At 54.1% G+C, this 16,311-nt stretch overlaps 1 protein-coding gene across 1 annotated transcript; it reads left to right on the top strand.

Annotated features, from left to right (window-relative positions):
- The first annotated feature begins 397 nt into the window (after positions 1-397).
- LOC112270737 lies at positions 398-2,749 on the top strand. Its single transcript, XM_024458804.1, has 2 exons — positions 398-419; positions 2,268-2,749. The coding sequence occupies exons 1-2, from the start codon at positions 398-400 to the stop codon at positions 2,747-2,749; spliced, it is 504 nt and encodes a 167-aa protein (XP_024314572.1).
- The last annotated feature ends 13,562 nt before the right edge of the window (positions 2,750-16,311 follow it).

The raw sequence follows: 16,311 nt of genomic DNA, 5'->3' as shown, positions 1-16,311 counted from the left end.
ACCGGTTCCATTAAAAAATAAAAACAGGGATCTAATCTCGGCCGTTGGTCGAGATCCTACGGCCACGAGGGGGTCAGGCTCACCTAGGGTTCCGGCGAGGGAGCTCCGGCGGCGGCGCGGTGCAGGCGGGCGGGGGGCGGCGTCTCCGGTGAGCCTGGTGGCGCGGGGATGTTTGGGGACGTATCAGTGCGTTGAGGTGGGGTTAGGGACATGGTCGGCGGCGCTCGGGGACGGCGGACGCCTCGCCTAGGACGGAGACGAGCGCGGCGGCGCGGGCCGAACTCCGGCGACGGGCGGCGGGCGGCTTCTGACGGCTACAGTGCACCAAAAGACGAACGGTTTGCGTCAAAAGAATGGCGAGGAGGAGAGAAAAGAGGTAGGCGTGGTCTCGTCGTTCATGGCGTACCAGGTGTTCGGCGGTGAGCTCGAGACGGCGGCAGGCGGCGGCGAGCGACAGCGAGAAATTTCTTCGGCGTGGGCGCGCAAGAGAGAGGGGAACCAAGGGGGGAGAAGAGAGGAGGGCAAGAGCTTTAAAGGACGCGCTCGGGGCTCCGAAAGAAGGACGGGAGAGGAGATTGCGGCAGAGACGGCGTGCGGCGGCGAAAACGGCAAGCGCGCGCGTCGCGGGCGCTTTCCTTACGAGGAAGAAGACCCTGACGCATGGGTCCCACGCGTCAGTGGCTCGGCGAAGGCGCGTGTCGCGCAGGGCCGGCTCGGTCCGGTCCAGGCGCGCGGAACAGGGCCCGTTCGGCCCATTTGGCCGGGCGGGTCCGGTTTTCTCCCTTTTTTTTTTCTTTTAGCCTTTTCTTTTTCTCCTTTTCTCAATTCTTTGATAACTTTTGATTTTGAACTCCAAATTGGTCCAAAAAAATTCTAGAAAATTTGTAAAATCATGTTTTATCATGATTCAAATATGCAATTGTGGCATGATGCTTATGGATGCAATGCACATGTAAAAGTTTGAAATTTCTGGATGTTACATTTCTTCAGTTGAGCATAGGAACTGAAAGGGAAACATTTCCCCTGTATGGGTTTTGATGAATGATGACAACATGGTTGAGGAACTAATGAGTTACACAGAGTGTTTTAGGTTTTCGTTCCTCAGAAGAGTTGGTTTAACCAGCATCGACGACCACTAAAAATTGAAGTACAGGTACTGGCTTGAAGTATGAAGAACTCAGTGAAGAACGGTGAAGAACATGAAGCGTAGCTTTCTTCATAGGTCTTTCCGTAGCTTTTTCTTCACTTGAGTATAGGAACGCCGTACTATTAAGTGGGGTTTGAAGTGTGGAGCTGGTTCAGGTGAAACCTATTCTTCATGTTCAGCTTAGGCGAAAACCATTTTCTGTGTGAGTGTTTTTTGTCGGAGTGAAGAATGAAGCATTTCAGGCTTCACAGAAACTTCCGCGTGAAGTCTTCACTCTGATTTCAAATGTGTTTGAAAATCTGTCGCTTTCGTTCTTGACCACCTAATCTAACCGTTGTGAGACAAAGAGATAAAGTGTGAGTAATCCCTGTTGTTTAAGTAGTGTGACCGTCTTCAGTCTTCAGTCTTCATTTTTTGAAGAAAGAATTAAAACTGGTCACATTCACCCCCCCTGTGACGTACTCGATCTTTCAATTGGTATCAGAACAAGTCTTCCTTGTTTTGGTTTAACCACCTGAGGAAGAAGTATGTCTAAGCATGGGAAGTTACCTGTTCTTAGCTGTACCAATTATGCTTTTTGGAAAAATCGCATTAAGACTCACATCATATCTACTGACCCTTGTGCTTGGGAAGCAGTCACAAACGGCTTTGTTGTTCCTCAGGGACCCATCTCTGGATATGATGCTATTTCTCTGAAGAAGTATCAAGCAAATGCCAAAGCTTGTGATATCATCTTCTCAACTGTCAGTGATGCTGACTTCAACAAGATCAGTAACCTTGTTGATGCAAAGAAGATTTGGGATCTTCTCGCTGAAGTCCATGAAGGGATAACCACTGTCAAAGATTCTAGAGTACACACCTCATCAGTCAGTTTGACAGACTTGTGCTTGAGCCAAATGAGACTGTTTCTTCACTCTATGATCACATGAGCACCATTGTGAATGAGTTGAATACTCTTGATGATCACTATATCACTGACTTGATGCAAAACAGAAGGTTTTTTCGAGCTCTTCCCATGGAGTACACCACTGTCTGTGAGTCGATCAAGCATAGGCCAGACTTCAAAGAGTTAACTCCCACCTGGGTGCTTGGAAGAATTGTGTCCTATGAGCTTGACCAGGAAGAAAAGAAGATGATCCATGGTTCTGGAGCAGTTCGAAGAAGAACATTGCACTCAAGGCCAAGAAATCATCCAAGAAGATTGTCAGCTCCAGTGAAGAATCTGAAGACTCATCTTCGTCTGATGAAGAATCCAACTCCAGTGACGAGCTTGCTCTGTTTGTGAAGAGGTTCAATAAGAAGTTTGGAAGAAAATTTGGAAACAAACTGAAGCATCAAGGTGAATCCAGCTCCTCCAAGTTTCGGAAATCTGCTCATCGGAAGAAATCTGATATGGCCAAAAGAGTTTGCTTCAATTGTGGCAAGCAAGGTCACTTCATTGCTGAATGTCCCGAGAAAGCTGATGAAGACAAGGAGAAGAAAGGATTCAAGAAACACTCTCACAAGAAGAGCCATGACCGTCACAAGAAGAAGGATTGGAATAAGGACTCTGCTCACAAGAAGGAGGGGAAGTATTATTCTAGAGCACATGTTGGTGAATAGAATTCAGATTCTTCATCATCTGAACAATCATCTGACTCTGAGTCTGAAGACGGCGTTGCCGGATTGGCCATAGCTATTTCATCTGCCAGAGAGAAGACTTTATTGTTTGACTCTGCAGATTCATCTTAAGATGCCTCCGGAGACGATCGCACCTCACCATCATGCTTCATGGCAAAATCCTCTAAGGTATCATCTCCTAGTGAAGTTGAAGTAAATTCTAGTGATAATGATGAAGCTGATAATGAAGAATCTGAACCCATAACATATGAAAGACTTCAGTTCATCATTGAGAAGCAAGAAGACCTGCTTATCACTGAGATCAAGAAGAACACTAACATGGCTAATGAACTCAAAAGACTCAAGTCTAAGTTTCGGGCCATGGAGGAGGCTCATAAGGATCTAAAGAAAACTGATGCTGAGATTAGTCTTAACTATGTTTCGATCAAACTCGAGGATGATAATCTGAAGAACTCTTATGGGGATCTCAAATCTGAGAATCTTGATCTCAATGCTAAGCTAGTCAACTTACCTCAAAACGGTGATTCCTCTGAAGTATGTTCTAAATGCAATTCTTCATTGAACAACATTCCTGAAATCACTACTTCACATGCTGCGACTCAAACTGAATTTCCTTATTTCACTTGATTCACCTGATATTGCTTCTAACTTTACTACTATTGGTGAATCTTGCACTGCTGTCACTAACCCTTCACCTAGTGATCTCTCACTGGCTGAAGAAAATGCTAAGTTGAAGAAGCAGACTGAGGCTGGTATCCTCAAGTGTCACCAAGGGACTGAAACCTTGAATCAGATTCTTGGTCTTCAAATTCCTCGCCGACGCAAGGATGGTATCGGTTTTGAGAGGAAGTACAATGTCAACGGTGATGCTTGGCTCCCTGAGCAATATCCCCCTACAAAATTTGTCCAAGGAAGAGGGAAGTATACTGAGGTTCCTCCATTTGTGGGAAATCTGTATCCCTGCAAGGATGCTTCAAAGCGTCACAATACTTCACGTGCTTACCCGATATTCCATGTTAATGAATCTTACATTCTGAAGATGGGTAAGGATAATAAAGTGAGAGCTAATTTCACTGGAACCATAATGCGTGGAGAACATGCAAAACATCAAATTTGGGTGCCAAAATCCGTCATTGGATTTTTCTGTGATGCCTTGTATTCTTCAAGTTCTACTAACTGCAGGAATCCATGAAGACATGGGTGCCTAAACGAGCCTAACTTTCTTCGTAGGCATATGCATCCGGAGGAAGAGAGTGCGTCGTGGACTCCGGATGTACGAATCACATGACCGGTGAGAAGATAATGTTTAGCTCTTTAGAACTTGGTCCTCAACATCATGAGAACATCACTTTTGGTGACAATGGTAAGGGAAAGGTAATTTGTCTCGGCAAAGTTGCTATTTCTAAGGAAAATGACTTGTCTATCAATGAAGTACTTCTTGTTGAATCACTTGGATATAATCTTCTATCTGTTGCTCAGCTATGTGATCATGGACTAATCGTTTGCTTCACAAGACCATATGTGTATGTTACTTCAGAAAAGGATAACTCTTTTGTCTTCAGAAGGTGGAGAAAGGATAATCTCTATCTTGTAAATTTTGAAGACTCCTCATACTCACCCCCTACGTGTCTAGTTGCAAAATCATCGCTAGGGTGGTTCTGGCATAGAAGACTCGGTCATGTGGGTAAGAAGAATTTGAGCAAACTTGTCAAAGGCGACCACATCCGAGGCTTGAAGAACGTTTCCTTTGAAAAGGATCGTTTATGCACTGCGTGCCAAGCTGGGAAGCAAATCGGAGCGTCCCATCCCGTGAAGAACGTCATGTCTACTTCAAGACCTCTCGAGTTGCTTCACATGGATCGTTTTGGTCCTACAACATGCATGAGTATAGGAGGTAACTCATATGGATTTGTGATTGTTGATGATTATTCACGTTTCTCTTGGGTGTTCTTTTTGGATGATAAGAGAACAGTAGTTGAGATCTTAGAAAAGTTTGCACGAAGAGCCCAAAATGAGTTTGAAGTATCCATTAAGGGCGTGCGAATTGACAATGGAACAGAATTCAAGAATCTGATGATGGAAGAATTCCTCAATGAGTTCGGCGTGAAGCATGAGTTCTCTGCACCTCATGTTCCTCAACAAAATGGGGTGGTGTAGGGGAAGAACCGCACGTTGATTGAAATGGCCCGGACTATGTTGAACGAGTACAAGACTCCTGACCGTTTCTGGGCTGAAGCCCACAACACCGCTTGCCATGCTTCAAATCGATTGTATCTTCATCGACTTCTGAAGAAAACTCCATACGAGCTCATCTCCAACCGCAAGCCTGATGTGTCATACTTCAGAGTCTTCGGAACCAAAGGCTACATCCTCAACAAGAAGAATAGACGAGCTAAGTTTGATTCGAAATGTGACGAAGGTTTCTTCTTGGGTTATCCCTCGAATGCACATACTTATCGAGTCTTCAACAACACCACAAAAGTTGTTGAAATTGCTAAGGATGTGTAGTTCGATGAAACTAATGGCTCCCAGGAAGAGCAATTGCCAATGTCTGTAGATATTGAAGAAATTTCATGAAATATCCAAAAGATGGCCATTGGTGATATTCGTCCAGAAGAAGTCAAGCAAAGTGAATCCACAATCAATAATGAAGAAGGCATTTCACAAGTTGAAGAACCTAACTAAACCGGAACTTTCACCTCAGCTGAAGAACAAACTGCTGCTTCAAATGAAGCACAACCTAGCACTACTGGTGGTGAAGTACATCATCCGAAGATCTGCAAAAGAATTCAGAAGGATCATCCGGTTGATCAAATTCTTGGAGACATCAGAAGAGGTACTCAAACTCGCTCACGTGTTTCAAATTTTTGTGAGCACTTCTCTTTTGTGTCTTCAGTTGAGCCGAAGACAACGGATGAAGCATTATTAAATCTTGATTGGGTAATGGCTATGCATGAAGAACTGAACAATTTCAAGAGAAATCAAGTCAGGACCCTTGTTGAAAGGCCAAGGCAAAATGTCATCGGCACCAAGTGGGTCTTCAGAAATAAGCAAGATGAAGATGGAATCGTCGTGAGGAACAAAGCACGTCTGGTTGCACAGGGCTTCACTCGGGTTGAAGGTTTGGATTTCGGTGAAACCTATGCCCCTGTTGCACGTCTTGAATCCATTAGAGTTCTTCTTGCGTATGCTAATCATCATGACATAACTTTATATCAAATGGATGTGAAAAGTGCATTCTTAAATGGTGAAATTGAAGAACTTGTTTATGTTGAACAACCTCCTGGTTTTGAAGATCCAGAACATACTAATCATGTCTATAAACTTGATAAGGCACTCTACGGCTTGAAGCAAGCACCTAGAGCCTGGTATGAATGCCTCAGAAAGTTCTTAGTCAAAAAGAGTATCAAAATTGGTAAAATTGATCCAACACTTTTCCAAAGAAAATGAATGATGATCTCTTTGTGTGTCAAATATATGTGGACGATATTGTGTTTGGTTCCACTAACCCTAATTTCTGCGAAGAATTTGGAAAGATGATGACGGAGAAGTTTGAGATGTCTATGATGGGAGAATTGAAGTTTTTCCTCGGTCTTCAAATCAAGCAAATGAAGAATGAAATTTTCATCTCTCAAACGAAATACATTAGGGACATGCTGAAAATTTTTGGGATGGAATCTGTCAAGGACATTGAAACTCCAATGCCCACAAATGGTCATCTTGACCTCAACACAACTGGTAAACCTGTAGATCAAAAGGTTTTTCGTTCCATGATTGGCTCGTTACTTTATCTTTGTGCAAATAGGCCAGATATCATGTTGAGTGTTTGCATGTGCGCAAGGTTTCAAGCAGATCACCGAGACTGTCATCTTATGGCTGTGAAAAGAATCCTCAGATATGTAGTTCACACCCCATTCTTCGGTCTCTGGTATCCCAAAGGAGCTTCTTTCGATCTTGTTGGCTATTCTGACTCAGATTATGCTGGTTGCAAGATTGATTTTAAATCCACTTCCGGCACTTCCCAATTCCACGGAAGATCTTTAGTGAGTTGGTCTTCAAAGAAGCAGAATTTTGTTGCTTTGTCGACGGCTGAAGCAGAGTATGTTTCAGCAAGCAGCTGTTGTGCACAACTTGTCGTCGCACGGGGCTCCTACACCGGGGGCGTGCGGCCACGCCCCCTTTTTAGGTTCAGCAGGGGCATCGGGGATCGCTCCGGCGATCGCCGACGTGGCCGATGGCCTACGTAACCTACAAAGTGATGCACCCCGGATGCACGCAAGCTAAGAACACATGCACGCACGTTTTTACCCAGGTTCGGGCCACCCGGAGGTGTAAAACCCTATGTCCTGCCTGTCTGAACTGGTATTGACTATAGATCAAGTGTTTATACGTTGCCAGGGGAAGAGTCCCCGGGCGCTCTCCTTTTGGCTAAGTGCTCTTTACCGCTCTAGGGTACTGCTAATGACTAAGTGTGAGTGCGCCTACCCGTCAAGTTGTGGAATCGTGGAACCATCCAACCGTCGAACCGTAGACGAATGTGGAACCGTTCAACTACCCAACCCTTTGACCGTCGGTGGGGGTCCTCCTTTTATACTGAAGGGGATACCACAGGTGCCGCGGTGCATGCACTACAAGTGTCGATCAGGGAGAGACGCCACTCCCCCTCGGTGAGCTGGTGGCATGCATGAACGCCACCTCCGCTGCTAGGGGTCTAAAACCCTAATGGTAGGATTGGACAACCACTGTTCACCTGATTTGGACGGGTAATGCCCCTCCTGTCGGCTCATTTAATGCGCCGTGCGCCTCACTCCTCGCCCTGGTGAGACTGCGCACCCGACGCCCGCCACGCGCCCGCGTGGCGCAGTTGCTCTGTCCGTTGGGCCCCACCCTTGCGGCGGGAGCCTGCGCCCGGCAACTCCTCCCGGCAAGTCGTTCCCCGGGAAGCGCACAGGCCAAACACACCCGGGAACCCCCCTACCGGGAAGCGGCTTCCCGGGAGGTGCCCAAGCGGGAATATTCCCCGAAGCCCCGCTAGCCCTTCCGGGTTGGTAGCTTGCCGGGCTGCTCGCGGCTACTGCCCGGGATGAAATCCTCTCAGGAACTCGGCGACGGGGCCCACGCGTCGCACAATGGTGGTACCCCGGGTGCCACTGGTGCGACAGTAGCCCCCGAGCGTGGGCCGGCATCACCTGTTCCCGGACGAGCCTTCCTCAGGTCGGTTGCGTACGCCCACAACCGACGCGTGCGTCGCGATTCGCCTCGGGCCCGCGTCCCTTCGTTGCCCCTAGCACCACGCCGTTACAGACGGAGTAGTGGGCGCGTGATTTCCGCCCTAACTTCCCCCCTAAACAGGGAAGTTAAGGCCACACCGCGCATTACTCCTAATGATTAGGAGTTATCCCCGTGCACCCGTAGGGTACGGAACCGGCCGTTACCAAACGGCCGGGTGTTATAAAACTCTTACTGTTGCCAAAAGGGGAAAGCACTCTATTCCCCACAGCCTTCGCCTTCATCCTCCTTCGCATCTCGCACCTAAGTGTTCTCTCTAGCATCAACCCCTGCTCCCCATGGCGCCCCCCACCATTAGGAAGGGGAAAGAGGTGCAGGTCTCTAAGAGAGCGACGGCCAGTAAGAGTGAGGCGGCAACCAAGGCAGGCGCCGCCAAAGACCAGAAGAAGCGGGAGATGCGGGCCACGCTCGCCTTCTACCGGCCTGGCTACAACGGCGAGGCACTGGACAAGGTCCGGCATGCCGTCGCCTCCAAGTTCAACGAGCACGGGGAGGCTCTGATCTTCCCGGCGTGCGTCGAGCACCAGGACAATGACTTCCGGGTGTTCGCGCGCTTCCTCCTCACCGGGCTGGTGCCGCCGTTCTTGCTGTTCCTCCATGCACTGATGGAGTCGTACCAGCTGCAGGTGGCACAGCTCCACCCCACATCGCCGTTTCTTCTCGCCACCTTCCAATTCCTCTGTGAAGCGTTCGTGGGGGTGATGCCGTCGGTGGCACTCTTCCGCCACTATTTCTACCCCCGGATTGACAACGCGAAAGCGATGTCGTCGGGGGTGGTATTCTGCGCCCGCGACCAGATGAAGTCCGAGTTCATCGTCCGGTCGGGGAAGAAGATTGAGAAGGAGTGGCGGGGCGATTGGTGCTTAGTCCGAGTGGAGGACCCCCAAGAGTTCATCCTCTCGCCCACGAAGCTGCCGCAACCCCACAGCGGCTGGCAGGACATGTACCACCGCGATGCCGATCTCCTCCCCATCGTGGAGAAGATCAAGGCGCTGCAGCTAGCGGGGCTCACCGACGTGGACGTGGCGCGCACCTTCGTCCATCGGCGTATCGCGCCGCTCCAGCTGCGCTCCCGGCCCTCCTGGATGTACACGGGTCCCGGGGACAGGACACGCCTCCATCAGGACGGCATGGACTTGGAAACCCTCCGGACGTGGGTGAGGGGGATCTTCGGCGAAACCTTCCAAACAACAAAGTTCCCGCCGGGGGTCTTTTCCCTCCATGCCGGCGTTGTGGCGCTCAACGACATCGTTGCCGCCTTCCCACCCTGCAACGAGGGGGGTTGATGGACGACACCCCCACTCGGGCCCCGCACGCTCCCCTACCGGCACCTCGCGAGAAGCAGGTGTTGGAGGAGAGCGGGGGCGAATCCGAGACCAGCTGGCCCTCCCTCCAGTCTCTGGATGACGAGGCGGGCCAGGCTGCAGCGTCCCAGGAAGTCGTCCCCGTGGACGACGACGATGAGGACAGTGAAAACGCGCCCCTGATCGTGTAGAGATCAAGGACGTTCGCAGCGGCCGTGGCTATCTCCTCGGCGGCGACATCCGCCCCGGCAGCGGCCGCCCGCCCTGCGGCAGCAGCCCCTCCAGGGGCGCTCGTCGGTACTTCGGCGGCGCCCGCGCCCGTGAGGGTCGCTGGAGTCACAATGCGAGACCCGCCTTAGCAGCGGCCGCCAGCTCCACGGCGGCAGCTGCTCCGGTGGCACCTGCCGAAGCCTCGGCGGGGGCCACCAGCGACCCAGCAACGGCCTCAGCAGCGACAGCCGCCAGGGGTGCCCCGGCTGCCTCCCCGGGGTCGGCCCCTGGTTCCGCAGCGGCTTCGCCACCGTCTCCCGCGACGCCCTGAGACGCGGCTACCCAGCGGGCACCTATGGTCCTGCCCGCTCGGGGGGTCTTCCGGGGCTTCGCGGTCCGTCGCAACCCCCCCAGGTCCAACTCGCCGGTGGGTGCTAGCAAAAGGGGGAGGAGCGACTCCCCGCCCGCTATGCCGAGCAAGAGGGCGCGCGCGGACGCCGGTGGTGCCGCCGACCCGACCGTCACAGGGGCTAGCGGCGCCGTCCTCGCGCCCGCCGACGACCCAGCCCCTACGGGGGCGAGGCCGACAACTGGTACGGCCCCTTTGCTTCTCCTTTGCTGCATTTTTTCAGTCGTTAGTTAACCATACAAACGTACCTTCTCTTTCAGCAGGTAACAACTCGCCCGCGGCAGGCCCCTCGGAAGCTCCCGCCGGCACGGGGGAGGCGGTGGAAGTCCCCCTCGCAAGTCCACCTACCCTGCAAGGTGATCGCTCTGGCCACCCTTGTCTGCTTCTGATAGCTCTCTTGCTTGTCGATCCTCACACTTCTTATTGCTGTAGGCACGAGTGTGCCCGCACCGGGAGCGGACGTCACCGTGGTTGACCTTGACCCTGTCGTCGGGATCACGAGGGCGGCAGAGGAGCCGGAACTGACTCTCGCACCAAGCCCCGCCGCGCCGGTGACAGCGGCAGTGGTGGCAACCGCCCCCACCGGGCCGGTGACCAGTGACGCGCCTACAGCTGCGGGCGCGGCTGGCGCGGGCTTGCCCGCCGCCCAGCAAGGAACGGCTCCTGCCGGGGACAGGGAGGTTTCTCCAGCCCCGGGGTCCTTGGGCGCGGGTGAAGGGGAAGCTGCCGGGGGAGGACGACAGGATCCCCCTGAGCAGGCGGGCGACCCCCCGCACAGCCCTACAATGGCAGCGGGAGCTTCGTCGTCCTCGGCTGCCCTCCCCAACACTGACCTCGGCACCCTCGCTGGGCTAGCTTGGAATCCTATCACCTGGGATCCGAGCATCTTCGAGCGGGGGCACGGGCTCCTGGACACCGTCAGGGACCAACAGCAAGCCTTCGTCACCTCTTTCAACGAGGTGAGGGAGCACCATGCCGTTGCCAAGAACCAACTTGGCGAGGTCCGGGAAGCCGTGAAGAGGGAACGGCAAGAGCTCTCCCGGCTGCGCGAGGAGACGCGCCTCGCTAGGGAGGAGGGGCGTCTTGCCCGACAAGCCCTAGAGGACGCCGAGGAACCGGTCGTCCCGGAAGCCGAACTCCACCGGCAGCTGGAGGCCCAGCTCACGAAGCTTCAAGGGGAGCTGGACTTGCTGGCGGCAACCCTCGAGGCGACCAAGAAGGAGCATGCCGGGGTGCTTGCGGCGGCCCAGGCCCGGCTGGATGAGAAGAGCGACCTGATCGCCAACTACCGCGGCGAGATTCAAGGCCTTCGCGTCAAGCTGGAGGCACAGGTCAAGGCCACTGAGGACACGGTGGGAGCAGTGGCCTGGCACGAGATCCAGCTTGGCTCCGTAAAGGACAGAGTGGCCAGGCTCGAGACCCAACTGGCCGTTGTTCAGGAGCAGCTCGCCAAGGCCGGCGAGGACAACGCGGCCAAGGCTGTAGAGCTCGTGAAGCTAGCGGGCCGCCTCCGCAAGGCCAAGGAGACTACCGTCAATGCTCGGCTTCACCACGGCACGTTGATCGGTCAGCGGAAGATCGAGACCGATAAGCTTCTCAAGATTGCCCAGGCGCTGTGCGATCTGCTACCCAAGTTCGAGCTGCAGGCAACGGAGGTGGACGGCGCGGATGTCTCGACGTTGATCCCCTTCTTCTCTGACTTGGTGGGGAAGCTTGGGGCGCTCGACGTCTGGATCGCCCAGTACGGCGCCAACGAAGTCGCCAACTGCGCTCGGGAGGTTGCCGGGACAATCCTCCCAAGGATACACCTCCGGGACCAGGGGTTTCCCTTCGAGTCCCTGCTGGACGCCTGGTCGGACAGCGAGGACGAGCCCACGCACACCCAAGCGGTGCACGGGTTCGTCGACGAGGTGGTCGAGCGGATGCAAAGGAAGCCGGAGCCCGAGCCATCCCCGGAGCCCCCGGCCGAAGACGCCGGCAACTAGTTGCCGCAGCCCCCAGCCGTCCCTGCTGCTTTCCAATGTATCTCCTTTTGTTTGTTTTTCCTGCAAGTGTGGCGCTTGGCACCGCTTGAACAATTATTTTTCCATTAGCTTATGTAACCGTTCAACACTTAGACAATTCAAGCTCTTTAATTTGCTTAAGTTCTTATTCCTTGTTCCCGGTGCTGCCTCGCGGGGTGACTCCCCCAGCCTTTGCGTGTTTTGCCTTGTGTTACCGGGGACTCGTGCGCCTCACCCTTGACCAGACCAGGGACCCGGGACGGACCCGCAGTGCCGACCTGGGATCAAGCGGTAGCGGGGAGCCACTACACTTGCGGGGTAACTACTCCAAGCCGTGCCCTTTCGGGACGGACCCGGGAAGCCACACGGGGAGCGCACTCCCCCCGCAAGCGTCCTTCTAACACTCCAGCTACGCGCAGGATCCGGGGCCACACCTGGCGAGACAGGGTTCAATTACGTTCAGTTCTTAGTGGGTTCGCCATTTAGGTGTCAGTACTTAGCTTTTCGTTCAGTTTTGCGCCCGAAGCGTTCATCGGAGGCACACTCCTGGCTCGTGATCCCTACAAAGTGCCAGACAAAGGGAAGCAGCGGGGACGCCGCGGCCATCCACGCTCCTTGGAACAAACCCGTCTGAGGGCCGCAGCAGGGACATCATGGCTTCCTCGCCACCACCGCCGAAAGCGGGCGGCAAGGATGCCACGATGTTCCCGCGGCTGTCCTCGCTGCCTGGGAGCAAAACTGCTCGAGGGCCGCGGCAGGGATGCGGTGATGGGCCGGAACGGACGACGAACACCGGCACCGGCGCCATCACAGCGTCCTCACAGCGACCCGCATCTATAGTGGGGCTCTCTTAGGGGAATGCGGCAGGGACACTATGATGGTGCACCCGTCGGCGCGAGGCACGGATGGCATGCACCACCATAGTGCCTCCGCGGCAGCCCCTACTCCTTGCGGAGGTGTCCTCTGGAGGGATGCGGCAGGGGCACTGCGGTAGTGCACCCGTCCGCGCCGGACGCCGATGGATTGCACCACCACAGTGCCTCCGCGGTAGCCCTTGCCTAGGAGCCGCTCGCTTGAGGAGGCGCGGCAAGGGCACGGTGGCAGTGGACCCGTCGGCGCGGAGCGTGGATGGCATGCACTACCACCGTGCCTCTGCGACGCCCCTCGGGGCGGGCTCGATGGGGTGACGCGGCCAGGGCGTGATGGCAGTGCACCCATCGGCGCTAGGCGCTGATGGAATGCACCCCCATCGCGCCTCCGCGGCGCCGCCCGCCTTAACAGCCCCTTTCTCGGCTTCGCTCTGAGCCGTTCCATGGCTGGGGCGTGCCTTTTATTGGCGCGGGGGAGAGGCTTGCCACCGCACGCGACGGATCAACGCAGCACCCATGGCATCCCTCCCTTCAACATGTGGTACAGTTTTCGCCACCTTGCATGCCAAGTTGTGGTGGCACACGTGGCGGCGCCCTCCCGAGTCAAGAGCCTCGGAGTGCGGTGAGTCCCTTGTGGTGCGGTCGCCCGGCACCACATGCTGCGACCCGTGGGCAGCCCACGGGTATTACAGTGCGTAAGATTCCACCTTTTCCTGCATATTAGATTCTTACAAGGACCAAGGTGCTGCAATTTTTTTTCGAAATTCACGAAAATACATAAAGCAACACGAGTAATATCCTGCCTCTCAGCCCCGGGCACGGAAGAGGATTGATGCCAAACTTGGTCGTGAGCACTCTATTTCCCAGCCGGGGTGCACGTTGCGGGGAGCCCAGCAACTGTGTGCCCCGTGATGCACGTTGCGGGGGGCCCGGCAACTGCATGTCCCATGATGCACGTCGTGGTTAACCCGACGACTGCATGCCCCGCGGCGGAGTGATCCGGCAATGGGGTTTTCGCTTTCGAGGCTCCAGCAGCCCCCTGCTCACAACCAAGTATGGAAAGACACTTCCGTGCATGAAAAGCAGGAGACAAACGAAGGGGGAACATACAAATAAGCAAGGCAACTTTAAAGTTCTGGAAAGAAACACTTATCTTTATTCACAATAACTAGTGGTTTACACACGGGGGCTGCCCGGCTACACTAGTGCGAGAGGTATGCATCGGCGGCATCACCTGAGGGTCGGGCTCCGCCGCTTCACGGGTCGAACTTGCGCAAGTGCTCAATATTCCAGCTATTTGGCACCGGCAAGCCGTCTTCGGTTTCCAGCCGGACAGCCCCCGGTCTGGTCACCTGCACTACCCGGAAGGGGCCCTCCCATTCTGGAGTCAACTTGTTCCCGGCCTTTGTTCCTTGTATCCGGCGCAGGACAAGGTCTCCGTTCTCGAACCCCCGGGGACGGACTCACCTGTCGTGGTAACGACGGAGTCCCTGCTGGTAGCGCGCGGCTCGCACAGCAGCCCGGCATCGAAGTTTTTCAATGAAGTTTAGATCGTCGACCCTTTGCTCGTGTTGGCTTGTGTCGCCGTACGCGCATACTCGGGGGGATCCGTGCTTGAGCTCGAGGGGCAACACCGCTTCTGCCCCGTAGACAAGAGAGAAAGGAGTCTCGCCCGTTGCCCGACTAGGTGTGGTCCTGATTGACCACAGCACGGGTTGGAATTTTTCAACCCAGTGTTTCCCGTGGCCCTTGAGCTTGTCAAAGGTTCTCGTCTTGAGCCCCCGCAGCACTTCTGCGTTGGCTCGCTCCGCCTGCCCGTTACTCCTCGGATGAGCAACGGACGCGAAGTGCAACTTAGTGCCCAAGCCCTCACAATAGGCCTGGAACACTTCGCTCGTGAACTGTGTGCCGTTGTGGGTCATGATGCCGTTAGGCACACCAAACCGGCACACGATACCTTTGAAGAACTTGATGGCCGCCCGGGCGGTCACCTTCCGCACTGGTTCCACTTCTACCCACTTGGGGAACTTGTCGATGGCCACGAACAAATATTCATAACCACCAACCGCTCTCGGCAGCTTGCAAACGATATCGAGCCCCCAAACCGCGAACGGCCACGAGGAAGGGATGACGTGTAGGGCCTGCGCCGGCTGGTTGCTCTTCTTCGAGTGGAACTGGCAAGCCTCACACGTCCTCACCAGCCGCTCCGCGTTGGCCAGGGCCGTTGGCCAGTAGAAACCGTGCCGAAATGCTTTGCCGGCTAAAGCCCGGGAGGCCACATGGTGTGAGCATATGCCTCGATGTATTTCTTCCAACAGTGCGTGCCCTTCGTCTTGCGGCACGCAGATAAGCTTGACCCCGTTTGCATGCCTGCGGTAGAGGTTTCCATCCAACACAGTGTACATTTTGGCTTGCCGCGCTACTCGCTCCGCGGCAACGTCATCTTCCGGGAGAGCCTCCCCTTTCAAGTAACGGGCGCTTTCCACCACCCAGGGAGGGATCTCCCTGCCAATGCATGCCGCTATATCAGCGGCATGGACCCCTGCTGTTGCGGGGGTTCCTTCGGTTGCCTGAGGGGCGTCCCCGGCAGTCGACTGAAGGAGCCGCTTGCTTCTGGTAGAATACCCCCACCGGAGGCTTCCGGCGCTCTGCTGCCATCTTGGCCAGCTCGTCAACAGCAAAGTTATCCTTCCGCTTGACGTGCTCGAATCGCAAACCTTTGAACTTGCATTCTAGCTTGCGGACTTCCTCCACGTACGGTGCCATCTGCGGGCAGTCGTAGTCCTTGTTCACCTGGTTGATCACGAGCTGGGAGTCCCCGTGATACGGGACGGGGGTGGCCCGATCTTTCGATGAGATTGGTAACTCTCAATTTGGGTAGGAGGTGACGTTGACGATCCGACTACGACCTAGGAGGCAGCGCCTTAGCAATCGATACACCAACTCCAGAGGGTTATTGATCACGCGGGGGCACGATCAACCTGACCACGAAGGCCTTTGTTCCTGCAAGCAATCGAAGAACAAGCAAGAACAAGATAAATAGCGGATGCAATCTAAAATTGCGAATATACTATATCAAACCAATGTCTCAACGAGACGATAAGTTAGGGTTCCGAAAGCGGTAAAACAGGTGGTCTAACCAACACACGCAATTACACGAAGTAGTAGCGATGGCTAACTTTTAACTAAACAAAACCCAAGGCTCCTTAGGGGGGCTCATGGGGTATATAAAGGAGGAGGGAGAGATATTTTCGTCCACCTTGAATAAGGAGTCCGAAATCGAACTCTATCTCTAACTTTCCTAACAAACTACAACTCTTTAGAAAACAGAAAAACAGATCCGTCAGCTTGTTTTGTCCGTCACGGTCAGCACGAGTCGAATCTCTTGATGGGGCCAGATCCGTTGGAAAGGTCTTATAATTACCTTTCCAACAAGTACTTGTTTGCTTGATTTGGACTC

This window comes from Brachypodium distachyon, chromosome 2, assembly GCF_000005505.3.
Source record: "Brachypodium distachyon strain Bd21 chromosome 2, Brachypodium_distachyon_v3.0, whole genome shotgun sequence".
Lineage (NCBI taxonomy): Eukaryota > Viridiplantae > Streptophyta > Magnoliopsida > Poales > Poaceae > Brachypodium > Brachypodium distachyon.
This window is presented reverse-complemented; position numbering and strand designations above follow the sequence as displayed.